Source organism: Accipiter gentilis, chromosome 1 (assembly GCF_929443795.1).
Source record: "Accipiter gentilis chromosome 1, bAccGen1.1, whole genome shotgun sequence".
NCBI lineage: Eukaryota > Metazoa > Chordata > Aves > Accipitriformes > Accipitridae > Astur > Astur gentilis.
In genome coordinates this window covers 14,245,096-14,259,436 of record NC_064880.1, presented here as the reverse complement: position 1 = coordinate 14,259,436, position 14,341 = coordinate 14,245,096, and the positions used below count along the sequence as shown (strand labels likewise).

At 50.7% G+C, this 14,341-nt stretch overlaps 1 protein-coding gene across 5 annotated transcripts in view; it reads right to left on the bottom strand.

Moving 5' to 3' along the window:
• Positions 1–14,341, bottom strand: part of MLPH (melanophilin) — a 30,026-nt gene continuing 15,685 nt past the window's right edge. For 2 of the 5 annotated variants that reach the window (XM_049808867.1, XM_049808883.1), the window contains 9 exons: positions 12,661–12,744; positions 10,644–10,835; positions 7,443–7,637; positions 4,978–5,133; positions 4,779–4,871; positions 4,233–4,298; positions 4,013–4,070; positions 2,485–2,582; positions 1–2,083 (listed from right to left, as the gene is read on the bottom strand). In XM_049808867.1, coding sequence (XP_049664824.1) covers positions 2,057–2,083; positions 2,485–2,582; positions 4,013–4,070; positions 4,233–4,298; positions 4,779–4,871; positions 4,978–5,133; positions 7,443–7,637; positions 10,644–10,835; positions 12,661–12,744 — 969 coding nt within the window. In that variant the 3' untranslated portion in view covers positions 1–2,056. The remainder of the gene's footprint in view (positions 2,084–2,484; positions 2,583–4,012; positions 4,071–4,232; positions 4,299–4,778; positions 4,872–4,977; positions 5,134–7,442; positions 7,638–10,643; positions 10,836–12,660; positions 12,745–14,341) is intronic. The other 3 variants (XM_049808875.1, XM_049808893.1, XR_007507070.1) reach the window with 3 other exon arrangements.

The window sequence follows — 14,341 nt, the reverse complement described above, 5'->3', positions numbered from 1 at the left end:
CTGGACACAAAATTGGCTTTATTGCATGATTTAGTGTACATATATATAATCTCTACACAGGCAGATGGAGCAGGAAACTGGCAAATAACAACGTGGGTGACTACAGCCTGAACGATGTCTTAGTTTGCACTGCTGAGGCTCACTGTGAGGACTTCTTCGCAGGGTCAAGCATCTGAGCGGTTGCAAGGAAGGACTCGAGTTACGGCTGAAACAAGATACAGCAAGAGATGCAGCTGGGGCAAAGGCTGAACCCTGACACCAGAAGGGTAGATTCCAACCCATAGCATTGCCCAGAGCTCCCTTCTGCCAGCCAAGGAGCTGCCATCCTAGCACTGAGGCCAGCTGAGCAGCAAGAAAGGCACCTGGCAATGCCGCAGTGTCTGGGAGAGTTTCTACAACAGCAGTGGTTTGCACTAACCCTTTAAAACTTCAGGCCAGAAGGATTTCATTTTAAAATAAGAAACCGGTTTTGTTTCCAGCTGGGAAGACCAGACTATGGACTTAGAAGACTGCTCTGGAATGAGCACAGGACCAATTTCTAGGCAGTTAGCAGTCTCTACTACTACCAAAGCCAAACATGTGTGTTACTTGCATGAGAATTCACACTACTGCTTGTAATTAAAGTGGTTTTAGTTCAGATGCACAGGAACGGCCTAAAATGGTCCAGCCCAAGTGGCCATCAGTGGGAAACTGCCAGCATTGGTCTGACATCCTCGCTCCGGCTGCGAGCAATCCTCCCTGCATCACCCACTGTGGAGGGAAGGAGGTGGGGGCTATAAAGGACAGGAACCAGCAGGTGCCAAGCAAAATTTTTTAACATGAACCTCATCCAGAGTGACCTGCAAGAGAAAGCAACCGTCTCCCCATCTTGACGCCCTGGGCATGGGTACAGGGCTAGGCACTGATCTACTGGGGTTAGTGGACGTGGAAAATTAAATGTTGGAGGAAAAGAATTTGGGGTATCTGGGGGAGGGCGTTACCAATGCCACTGTCACCTGGCAGAAGCCCAGGGCCACCGGAGCCCCCAAAGGCCATCACAGCCCCTCCAAAGAATTGGATAATCCTACCAGGTTCTCCCATCCCATCGTAGGGACAGGGGACATGCTCATCCACAAAGCACCTCTTGGCAGGGGCTGACGCATCTTGTGGAAAGGGGAAAGCCTCCAGAGAAGCACCTAAGCTCTGCTTGCTGGAGCCCTTCTAAACTTGCTGATATAGCCTCACATGGAGAGGGGATATCTCTGAGAGCTAGAAAAACAAACTGATTCCCAACAAGCCCTCCAGTCTTTCTTCCACCTTTCTTGCCACCACTTCCCACAAGCCTTGCCTCACTCACGTCCCCAGATGGTCACAGCTGCTTCAGACACGGTGGCGAGAAGCCTCAGTGGGTATTTGCATGGCTTTGTGCAAAGATCTTGGCCAAGTGCCCACTGGGAGGGAGCTAGCACTGCTCTCACCCTGCTTTGCTCCTCAGGGAAGGGAAACAATTCTCCAAGGGACATCACAGGGAGGTGGGACCAGCGCCAGGATGCAAATCCTAGCCTGGGATGCTTGGGTCCTTGCTCTAACTGGGGTATCCCAAAGGCATCCTGTACCTGCTGTCAGCTCCTGTTCCCGCTCAGCACCAGCCTGGGAGAGAGCAGGGACAGGCACTGACAGTTTTTGCCAAGTGAGGGCTGTGTCACTGCCCCCAGTCCCTGTGCTGGAAAGCCATGCTGATGTCCAGCTCCCTCTGAGAAGGTCACTTCTGCTCTGCATCTCTCTGGTCCCCTTGGTTGACCGGCTACCAAAGAGCTGCCCAAAGCCAAGATCTCATGCCTGCATCCTCCCATGAGAGCCCCTGGTCATACGTTTACACCCCAGTGCGTCACTCCTCTCCCTGGTAGCTCCCAGCAAGATCTCCTGCCCACGGCCTCTGGCTTCCCTCCTGTCCAGGGTTTCAGGGAGAGACAGGCATGGGAGAAGGAAGAGCAAGCGTTGGGGGGAAGGCGGTGAGGCTTTGCGCTGTGGTCTTGTATTATCAGTGAAATGTGGTGGCAGGAGGGTCCTCCTCTCCTCAGGACAGGTGGGTCATCACAGGCTTCTGCAAGGCACCGGAGGGAGAAACCTCAGTTCACCGCCATGCCCATGCCAACCCAAGCCACCATAGCTGACGAGGCCAGCGTGCTCCTTGTCCCCTCCAGCTGCCACCAGATGGAGTGAGGACCTGCCCCATCCCATGGACCACGCAGGCAGCATGATTTCAAAGATGTACATCCTGTTTGGGCCCCCCACCCTGGGGCTTACGGCATCCCAGACCTCAGGTGGTGATGCCCAGATGTGTCTGCCCTCACCAGCAAGCAAGGTGAGACCAATGCTGAGACCTGGGGTGACCACTGGGTTGAGGAGAGCATGGGGAGGGACAGGTCCCTCTGCTCAAGCCCAGGGAGGCAGGTCCCATGAGGAGCCCTGGCCAGCAACCTTCCTGGGTGGCTGGGCTCATACCGCAAAAAGCCTCTCCACTCTCCTGTTCTTCCCATTGGGGTTTCTCTGCGTCAGGGAGCCACGGTAAACAGACTTGCGGTCAAAGGAGTCGTCAAGACCTGTAGTGGAAGAAGAGAGATGGGCAGCTGGTCCTCATCCACCTCACTAGAGGTTTAAATTACCCAGCAAGTCACTTGGGTTTTACTGTCCCCCACTGGCTGTGGTTTTGGATGCATCAATGCACTTGTCTCTCCAGGAGGGTGGTGGGAAGCCCTCTGAGAACAGGGTGGCAAAAGCTGCTGCTACTTGGGTTTCCAGAGTGCCATGCAAGCTGGGTCAGTCTGCCAGCAATCCATTGCCAAGACCTCTGCTTTGGAAAGCTCCGTGGTATGGCAAAAGCCCAGCCCAAGAGGAGCTCTCACCACCGAAGCCTACGACACTCACTTGACCTACTGAGTCATCTCCTCTTGTCTGCCACTAACTTCCACCAGCTGCACCTTTGCAGGCCCAACTTTGCAAGTCATTGACCTGCAGGGAGGGTGGTCAGGAGACCAAATTGCCCCATCACCCAGCCCAGGCAGAGGGGATTAGCCTTGCCTGGTGACGTCTGTCCCTACTGCACATGCCTCTATCTCCTCGTGGGGCTGACGCGTCCCCCAGGCTGCCTTTATCTTCCTGCCCTTTGCAGGAAGGAGAACAGATGACTCCTCAGCATGAAGAGGAGGGACCTTTCCACCTACCAGCCTCAGCTTGGGAAAGGGCACTCTTAATTGTCTGCGTGCACAGGGGAACTGCAATTCCTTCTCTGCATTAAATGATCTTTCCCCCCTTCCCTCCCTTCATCTTCCATTATCTGGAAGGAGAGCCATTCTTTCTGCCTTTAAGCTTATGAGGTGAGGTAAGAGAGAAATAGAAAAGTAATTTCCTAATGGGTCTCGCTGATATTGGTCAGGATGAAACAGTTCCAGTGATTGCCCCCTACCACACAAGCTGCTGTGCCAAGTTTCAGGTCATTGTCTACTTTGAAGCACTTCCAAGCTGCTGTTTGTCATAGCTGGGCTGTGGAGGGCCTCTCGCTCCCCACCAGAGACCAGTGGCTGAGGCAGGTGGACAACAGGGTCAAGGATACCTTCCCCAAGATGACCAAGCAAGGAAGAAATTGCTATCAGAAGAGACGATGGGCTTTGGTGAGGCTTTGAGGTCTAACGGCCAATGGGATGCCACAAATGAAGTAACGCAGATGTCTCCCTGGACTCTGGGGTGGCAGGAGCCCGGGCTGCAGAGAAAGTCCTGGTTCTTGGAGGACTAAGCCAACTCAGCCTGACCTCCCATCACTGTCCCCAATCCTGCCAGTTGCCTCCTCCTTTCTAAGTTATCCACCACAGGTTTCCCCTGTGGCTTTCCTAACAGGAGGCCACAAGCACAGAGAAGGGGACTGCCAATGCAGACACACAACTGGATGCAGAGGGAAAGGATCGAGCATCCCTCAAAGCCCAGCCCATCTACCCGCAGGGTCCCCACCTCCCACAGACAGAGCTGTGGTCCTTACCGGTGATTTCGAGGGGGCTATTGAACTTCCTCCTGAACCCCTGCAGTCCGGGCATTGCCTGCAAGAGAAGGGGAGCAGCCTGCCATGGGGAAGGGGGTGGGAAGACAGAGGTCCCCTCCAAGGCCACCACTTTGAAAGCAGCTCCCTGGAGACCCTGGTTTTCCCCAGGCTTAATGCTGTGCCACATGCACTAGCTGGCACAGATTAAACGCATACTCACTTTAACATCATCCGAAGACTCCCCTGGACTGCTGCTGGTGGGACCAGGGGAGAAGAGGCAGGCAGCCTGTGGGGAGAGGAAGGGCAGAGGTTTCTCTGGGGGTGCAGAGGAGGCAGACAACTCGGTCTGCCTTTCTTTGCATTTTCACCTCTTTTGCTTGGCCTGGGCTGATCCTAAGGTGAGCAAAAGAGGCAGCACGCTGCCACAGGAGCAACTCTGCCTGATGGATTGGAATTATAAAAACCAGTATGAAAATGCAGGAGTTGAGTCCAGGCTGTGTGGTGCACGCAGCAGCCCTGCAGGCCCTCCCTGTAGTCCTGGGAAGAGCACCATCCCCAGATACAAAATCATCCCTTGATGCATGTAAGGAATCAGCGTTGTCCCACATCCTCAGTGAGACATCCACTCTTGGAGTCTTGGGGCAGAGTGCCAGGCAGCAGGGAGGGAGCTGGGCACAGCTCAGCAAGCCAGGCAGCCCTTCCCAGCTCAGGGAGCACGTACGTCTCGGGGCTGGGACCTCTCATATCCACGATCCTCCATGCTCACCTGTTCACTTGACTTCTTCCTTGTCTTTTCTACGGACTTCACTGTAAGCCCTGCAGCAGACAGAGCCGCAATTCGAGATTCGATGTCTGATATCTTTAAAGGGAGGAAAAAAACATACACATAGTGGCCAGAGGATCCATCACTGGCTTTGTTTGCTGTCACTGGCTGGGCAAAGCAGCTCTGAGAGCCAAGCCCTCACCTCGCTCTCAGCCTGCTGCACCTGAGCAGCTGCCGAGGCCACTTTGTCCTCCAGCTCCGACAGCTCCGAGTCCGTAGTGCCGCAGTGCTGGGCCCCTTCCTCAAGCTCCTTCAGTGTCTTCTCAAGCTGGTAGGTCTTCCCAGCAGTCAGGTACACCTGAAATGCAAGAAAAAAACCCCCCACATTGCAGAATTAACCTCCCTGGAGTCCTCCTCTCCTCTCCACATTGCAGAATTAACGTCCCTGGAGTCCTCCTCTCCTGGTGTGACCACAGCCCCAGACACGACAGTTCCTGCCACTATTTGACAACTGCCTTCTTGCCTTGCAGCACAGACAGTACCAGTCATCTCTGGCAGGGCTTTTAATATAATTTCCTCCCTTCTCTGGGCTTTTTGAGAGCAATTACCAACCAGCTGAAGTGGTAAAAAGCTCAATGGGAACACAGGAAGGACCAAAACTCGGTGACCTACTCGAGAAGCATCAGCATCTTTATGCTGTGCACTCAGAGAGGGGGCAGGTACCTGTAAACAAGTGTAGGCTGCCATGGCCCGTGGTGGCAGCAAGCTGGGAAGGAGATAGACTGACTTTCCAAATCTGATTGGGTTTTTCTATGGGTGTCTGTGCTGCTGGGTTGCCTGGGAGTAGGGTCAGGATTTGGAGGTTTGTCCCTGGGCAGTTAACCAACCCAACCCCTGCAAAAGGCAGCTTTGCCCAGGAACTGCTCTGGACATGCAGGAATGATCCCAGCCAAGAGCCCCAGCAAACACATGTACGAATGGAGCCTGGCAAAACAGTGGGGTGGACATGGGAGTGCTGACTGGGGATCACAGTGGCTATGAGAAGCAATGTGCTACCTTTGCTGTCTAGATAAGAAGGGTAAAACGACCTATCCCAATAAATGCACTGGTTTTACTGTCACTTGCTTTCTCCTGGGCTACTACAAGAATGCAAGTCCAAGCAAGGCAATTTAGGAAACATTAATATGTCGGTATGCTATCACATCAGATGATCAGATGGGTTGTGGCCACTGTTTTGCTGACTGATCCGAAAATCTTGGTACTGCTAATGGAATACCCGTGCCTACAATTTTCCTGGGCTGGGTATTGCACACAGCTGTCTGGCACGAGCTCCCTGCATACACTGAAGTACTGAGCATCCACCCAAATCACAGCAACGCACCCCATGTCCCATAGGTCCCACCCATCCCGGTGCAAAACCTGAGGCCCTAACAGATTGCAGTTGTTTGCGGGTGCTGCAAGTGAAGCTGCTCAACCTGTGAGTCACAGGGACACAGTTTGTCATTGGGCCATCAAACTCTCCCAGAGCCCTTCGAAGCACTGGCATCCCTCAGGAGAGCAGAGTGGTGAGCCAGCCCTGACTCAGCCGGGGCCCCTGAGGGAATGTCAGGATGAGCAACGCACCTTCCAGGGCCATCATCTACCCACCCCCTCGCCCCTGCCCCGCTGCTGACGGCAGCAGCCCTAAGCCCGAAGTTCACATCCAGCCCAAAGTTCACATCCAGCCCAAAGTTCACATCCTTCCCAAAGTTCACATCCTTCCCAGCCCTGTCCCCTCTCCCAGGAGAGGGGGAACCTCAAAACCTTCATACAGCTGCCCCTCTTGCCCTGGGATGTTGCATCTGGCCAGAAACCAGCCAGGTGGTACAGTTTCTGAGCACACTCTGCTCCCAGCAGCTCCCTGCTTTCATGTATAAGCTTTCCCCAATGAAAGCCAAGCCACAGAGTGTGTTATAAAACCCTGCTCCCCATCACAGGACGTTTCTGACAGCAAAATCTGACCACCCAGATGGAGATGTGACTCTTCGCCCCATCTTTGAACTGTTTCTTTGGAGCTTGGTAAATGGCACTGCGGATGCAATCCATTTCCCATGGGGAATCGATTCATACGGGTTTATAGTGGCTAAAAAAATTGTCAGTGCTTCACAGTGTCACACAAACCTAGCAGGGGATTATGCTCCAGATGTAAACTTATCACCTGCACGAGGCCATCAGCCCCAGGCACAAGTCAGCCTTAGCAAACAGATGGGTCATGCTATCCTCATTTGTAAAAGCCTTGCTGAAATGCAGTGCTGGGGAGGAACCAAAGAGAAGCAGGACAAAAGCTTTTGCTACAGCTGGAGCACAGGACCGCCAAAGTCCAGCAAAGCGACACTACAGCAAGCTGGGGACGGCGCTCATCCTCTCTCCCTTGCACTCACCCAGGGGGAACCAGGAACTGAGGCAAGGGAAGCCACAAGACAGAGCATCTGCACTTGCTGTTGTGCCACCTCCATCATAAGACAGCCCTGGCCACCATGGGACAAGACCAGACTCTTTAATCCCTCTGTGGTGCCCATCCTTTTAATGCTGACCTACCCACTAACAAGAAATTTTGGGGGGTTTCCTCTGTATTCCCTCCCACCCCTGATACCCTCCCTACTTGCAGAAAGCTCTCATGAACCTTACATTTTCTTCAAGCTCACGGTACACTTCGGCCACCTCTTTGCCATCTCCCAGGCTGAGAAGCTGCCCCGCAGGCAGGGCACAGCTGCCGTTGCACTGGCTCTCTCCATGCAACGACTCACACACTGCTTTCTCCGTGGCGTTTATGGCTCTCAGTACTTTGGCCGTGATTTCACTCAAAGCCTGAGCCGATGACCTCTGTGAATGCCCAGCACAGCCAAAGCGCAGGGTGGGAGGGGGAAAAAAATAAGGACGTTATTTTAACATGGTGTACAAACCAGCCCAAGTCAGGGGTGAAAAGGGCATCAGACCCTCAGGAGCTGTAGAAAGATGGAGAAGCAATAATTAAAGGGCTTACACTATTCCTGAAGGGCTTTGCACTGGAGACGGATGCGTGGCTAAAGCAGAGCTTTGATCTCAGCCCGTGCTTTCTGGAGGATGGCTGTTACAAAAGAAGTAATCTCAAAAGCCTCGTAAAAGAGGTTGCTGGAAGCTGTGCCACCCGAGCTGTCTGACAGCAGCAGCACCTGGCCACCTGAAGGCCGCTCAGTTACTCAGCAGTTGAGATCTAATTGCAGCATATTGCTTTACACTTCAGCAGGCCTAAGCATGGATGCAAATAACTCCTTAAGTTTGTGGCAAAACCCCTCCCCACCCCACCCCCAAAACCCCATAAAATTATTGTATTGCCACACTGCCAGATCTTGGAACTAACGTCCTCTCTTCCCACCCCAAGGAGCACTGATGGCAATAATGCTTGTAAGTGCTGCGTTTCAGTTAATAAGGCACTCAGCACATGTAAAAATAGACTGAAGAAACTCATAATCTCTCTCTCAACTGATAATTCCCTAGAAACCAAGGAGATGGGGGTGATATATGCACTGGCAACAAACAGTTGTGTTTACAACTGCACGTATTTCTAGGTGAGCCGTCCTGCAGAGAACCAGCTAACTCAGTCCAGCTGATATTTTTATCATTTTATGGTGCCTTCATGGTACAGCAGAGTTTTTTCACATTTTCCATTAGGAGCATTTGCTTTCATCACAGTGTTCCTTGGTTAGAAGTCTTCCTCGTGACTGGAGAGGAGACTTGCATAAAAACAAACTTGGAATCATGCAAAATCCAAGCCTGGATCTGGTATAAGGAAAGTTGCTGTTAAAAAATCCACACTGACATAGCCTTTAACCAAGTCTTGTCCATCTACATCGCTGCAGGCATTTCTAACTCAAAACTGCATGGAGGTATTCGAGTATTACCACAAAGCAAAAAAGCCGAATTTTGTTTCACTTCTCAGATTTGGTTCTGCTTGAGCTGTTGCAACCCCACTGGGTCTCTCTTGGTTTAGGAGCTGTCATATAGCTCCTGTGTTACCTGCCTGCATGACTCCACTGAGAGACAACAACCGTGTCTGTATCCTCCCTGCTTCATAGCTGGGTTTTGGTCAAAGAAAGTAGCACATCTGGAGAATCTGGGCTTCATTTTATAAGAACGAAGAAGCTTGTATTGATACCTCACTAACATCTCCCTATTCCTGAGTACAGATCAGGGGTTGAGCTTCTGTCTGCTGCAAATCAGCAGCTCACACAGGAGTTAAGTGGTAACTCACCAAACCAAGTTAACTTATCCTCTGTGCTGCAATTAACTGGAAATTGTTACTAAGAAGATGCACATTATTCGAATGATGAGTGGTAGTGAAGTCTAGCTGCAGCAATCATCTGAAAGTAGCTTTTAGGAAAAAGGAGGCAGTAAAGGAGGCTTTCAGTATGGATGCAGCGTACCACTGATCCGGTGTCGGTAATAACGCAGCAACCAGTACCCAAAACTGTGAAGGAAGCCATCCTGGGAACAGTCACTTGCTCTAATCCTGAAATTTTATGTAGAGCCATGTGGAAACTCATAACTGAGACAGAGTCATTACATGCACCACATGCAGTACACGCGGCCACACACTCCAAGCCCAGCAGCAGCCAGGTTTTGCCTTGCGAGGCTGAGGAACAAAAGCATATTAGCGAGAGGCCTTGTGACACCACAAAAGTCTCTGCAACCTCAGATGAAAGGAGCTTTGCAGGAGAGGAGAGGGGCAGCACGGCCCCCACTCGCTTCCTTTGCCACACTCGCCATTGACTGATGTGTCAGAGCAAAGGCACACGTAGCCCATGCACTGCCAAGGCAGAAGGGAGGGGATGTACAAATAAACCATTAGAGACCCAACAAGGAATGCTGACCTCTCCATTTTGTGCTAATGGACCATCTCGGGAGGCTCTGCACAACTGTAGACACACAAGATCTCCCTGTCTTTCTGAATCACCTGGGCTGTCATCGGTTGGCAATCCCCAATGCTGTCACCCAGTGCTACTGCCTGCCAGGTGAGTGAGGGGGAAGCGGTCCAGTGCTTCTGTCTGCTCTTGCTCTCCAGCCAGGGAAGCAATTCTCCCCTGCAAGGCTGCACATAAATGAATGCCTCTCCAGCCCTGCCGTGGGGATACACGGGGGAAAAGAAGATCCCTGAAGTGTACCCAGCAGGCAGAGGGATAAATCAGAGCCATGGGGGTGAGGAACCCTCTGGGGTGATGGGAACAGGGCTGCATAGATGCTGTGATCCCTCCTCCTCTCCCTGGCTCATGTCCCCACTGGTCACCCACCACTGGGTAGGGGTCAGGAGCCAGCACAGTGCTATAAGTACTGGAGATGCTGACCTAGCAGAGTGGAAGAGGGGCCAGGGATTTTGGAACTCAGGAGCACTGACAGGTCTGGAAGAGACACTTCAGGCTGTAGCAGGTGCCTGACAAAGGCTGCTAGTACTAAATCATCACCAAGCTCTTCTCCCACCCCAGGACCCTCTTCTCCATAATGACATCCAGATCCTGAGACAACTCTTCTAAATAGGTGTGGAGGTAGCGTACCTCTCCATGACAGGCAGTAACCTGCAAGACCTCTAAGAGACTTTGCTTTTGACTCTTGGATGAGGCTGGGAAAGCCTACAGGGAGAAATGTCCAGATCTAACACCCTGGGACTTCCCTATCCCTTGACACTCTGTTACAGCAGGCAGCTAAGTCAGACACACCACAGTCCTGGGAGGCATCAAGGTGGAGGTGTGGGACAGAAGAAGAGTCACATTATCACAGTGTAAGCCATAAACCACCAAGAGCAGAAGGAACCGCAGATGGAACCTAGAATGGTGTGGGTGGGAGACCACAGATTACCTTTCGAGCATCTTTGGCCATGTCATCACTGGAGGAACTCATCTCTGGTTTCTTTGCTCTCTTCTTTTCTTCATGCTCCTCTTCTTCAGAAGAGACTTCTTTGTCACTGATGTTGCTGGCTAACTCCTCCAGCTTCCTCTTCAACTCCTCCTCCTCAGCATTGGGATCAAGTTGGGACTCTGGGGCTGGAGACTGAAGGGGCAGAAGAAGACAGCTGTGTAAGAGCCTCCTGTGGTGGACAATGAAGCATGCCCAGGCCCAGACATACTCACCAAGATGGGCCAGTGGAGGAGCTCAAGGAGTGCAACCACAGATGCAAAGGGGACTTTGAGGCCCCTCTCCACACCCATTTTCACAAGGGACGGTCAGACCGCCCAGGAGAGCAGCAGAGCCCAGCAAGATGCGCTCCAGCTCCATGCTGAGGAATACAAACCCTTGATCTAAAGAACCTCCATTCCCATTCTGTGCCCCGCTCCCCCCCCCCCCCCCCCCCGCCCCCCCCCCGCCGCCCCAGCCCCACTCAGAACTTGCTTGTTTTTCCCTGTGGAAAATTGCCTTTTCCTCCCTCTTAAAAAGGTGTGCATGGGGGATTTGGGGTAAAAAATCACTGCATTTTCATTAGAAACCATGGCACGGCTGGTGACTCTGAGGGCAGAGATCACAGCAACCCAAAGACACGGTCCACAAGGGTGAGAGAAGCAGCCATGTGAACTACTGCTCCCCGAGGTAGCTTTCGGAGCCTCTAGGTAATCTTTTTTGCAATGAGAAAACATGCAGCAAATTTTCCTGTAGGATAGATAGCATATTCCCACCCAGCCCTGTTATTAGGTGCGATTCATGGTACCTGGAGAAGAATCCTATTAAACTCCCAGGCACTGGAAGGGATTTCCAGGAGTTACTGAACTCACTGTCCCTTGCGTTAAGATGGGAATACAATTATCTGTGTCATACCTGGTGGGTTTTTGTCTAAGCTGTTCTTAATGACCTTGAACAATGGCGTCCACAGCAGGCAATCTTTCTCCCAGGCAACCTATTCCCTGGCTCTGCTATCCTTTCTGCTAGAAAGCTTTGCTTAATAGTTAACCTCAACCTGTCTCACAGCAGTTTAGACCCATTGCCTCTACTCCGATCTGCCCTAGACATGGGAATAAAGCATGGGAACCTGCAAACATGCACACCTCCTGCTCCATTGGTCAGATTTACTGACAGAAACACTTAATGATTAAAACCATGGCCATCCCCATTACGAATTTTAGAAAAAAGAAGAAATTGCATTATTTCACCTATGCCTAGGGGACTTCTCTGTAATTATCACTGTCCATTCTACCAAGCCATCAGCTGCCAGAGCAGCTCATGGTGATGGATTCACATGAAGGAAAATAAGAGTACATAGTCTAAAATTAGAAACCCAAAATCAATGTTAAGCAACCTAAGTATTCACAGATTCTACATCACTGCCCAGCTTTAACTTAATTTAGCTGTTTTCTTCCAAGCTTGATGGCATGGTAGGACAAGGGCAGCTCAGAAGTGATACAGAAATCCTTTTTGACTCAGCTCTCCTATTCACAATAACCAGGTGACTTCCTCATATGCACTAATTGAGTCTCCCATGATTTCAAATGAGCTGTCAGAGCTCTGTGGATGTACCGACACCCACTAAACAATACTCCTGAAATTAGCATTTCATAGAGTATCAACCTGAAACCAAATTTTCCTTGTGCAGAAGGGGCAGGGGAGCGCTACCTTGCACGGGGGCCTAAATGCCATGGGTTAAAGTCGCTTCTGTTTCTATCCTGCCATGCAATGTTTTCTAAGGAACTCCATCACCTGCAACTAGAGAAGAGCTTCCAAAGCCAAAACACAGGATTAAAATCAAACAACCTGAGTAATTTTGTCTCTCTGGCTTTCCCTCTGCAATGCTGGCGGTTTCAGAGAAGCCCCTCCAACAACAAGGGGAAGGAACCACCGCAGCCCACGCTCTCTCCCTGTTGAGAATGCCCCAGCTTTTCCCGGTTACCTCATCAGAGCGCACCAGGATTTTTTCCTCCAAGCGGTTCAGCATGCGTTCGATTGCGGACATGCGTTTGTTGAGCTCATGAATCTACAGGAAAGGAGAAAGAGAGAAAAGGAGTAGAGAACAGACCGGCCACCGCTGCCAGGACAGTGAGAAAACAGTGCAACCAGCAGAAGAAAGCAAGCAGCAAGACACCACCACCATGAGCTGAGTTAAAAGACATTAAAAAAATAATGTCTTTAAAAAATGGCCCTGGATATGTCAATGAGCCGCAGGAGGTGCACAGCCTCTCTTTGAATCTGGAAAACTCAAAATGATGCTGAGTAAGTACCCAGCACTTCGCAGTTCCTCCCAAAGCATCGGTAGCTTTGGTGCAGTGAACATAAAACCACATCACCGGCCCCGTTGTGTCCCATGTCCAGACAAAAGCATCAGGCTGTAATGAAGCCAACTATCTTGCATGCTGCCCCAAATTCAAGTCAACATCAATTTTCAGTTCCTAATAACGTGTTTTTCAAGCAGCTACTACCCCATCAGCCCACTGCCAGTACAGCACTGGAAAGGAAAAGGGGAGAAAGTAAGAATTTCCCATGAAAAACTAAATAGATATACAACTAAACTTGAAAGTTTTCCCCAAAAAACGTTGAAATTTTCTGACTTCTCCATGCATTGATTTACCAAGGTGCTTGCCCCTCCTTCCTCCCTCACTCTTTCAACTAAAAAGAGGGGCACGGAGAGAAGACTAGAGAAGAGAAAGACAGACAAAATCCTGAAAATCAAAGAGAAGTTACTTTCTATGCTCAAAAGCCAAGACAAACTTTTGTGGTTAAATCACTGAAAACATTAAAGGAAGCTTTTATTTGTCCCTTTTAGAAATTGAAGTTTTGCTTTCTTTTTTTTTTTTTTTAAAAAGTCTTTCTCCTTTGATCCAAACAAATAAAACACAAATGATGAGAAATATTGCCCATTTTATAACACTACCTCCCACATCACTGCTGTTCTGAGTGGCTGCCTCCCATTCAAAGGGGAACGAGCAGCAAATGGAGTAAGTAAATGCAGTAACAAAGAGATGTGAGGGCTTGGCTTTCTTTTTATGACATTTCCGTCCTCTCACTTAGTTTTTGTGCTTGCTAGCGTTCGATTAATTAGATACTCTCAACAGCTTGGAGAGATTGCGTCTGCTTAAGGGAAGATGAATACAAAAACCTGACACTCTGGAGAGTAGACTGCTGTAATTACCATCCCGAACTGAATGCATCTTTAAGCAGCATTAAACCCACAGGCAGGAAGCAATCCAATCCATCTCTGAGTGGTTTCTCAGTCCTGTCTAAGGCCTGACTCTTGCATGGCCCTTGGTGACAATGAGAAGTCTGTGACGGGCCATCAGCTTCAGAGGAAGAGATGGTGATGAACCAAGCACCGGCACTACCCTGTCTCCATAATGCAGAGGTTGGGAGAGGTCAGAGCATAATGCACAGTCTGCTGTTGATGGACTACAAGGATAGGAGCTGAAGAGCTTGCTTTCTTTGTCCTTCCCAAGCAAGGCTGGTTTTAATGCATGGTGGTCACCCCATTAGGGTGCACCCCCATCAGGGGCTGGACTGCCCTGCACTGCTCTCTGCATGACAAAGAGCTGGCAAACGATGCCATATATTGAAACATTTAAAGTGAAGAAACTTGAAAC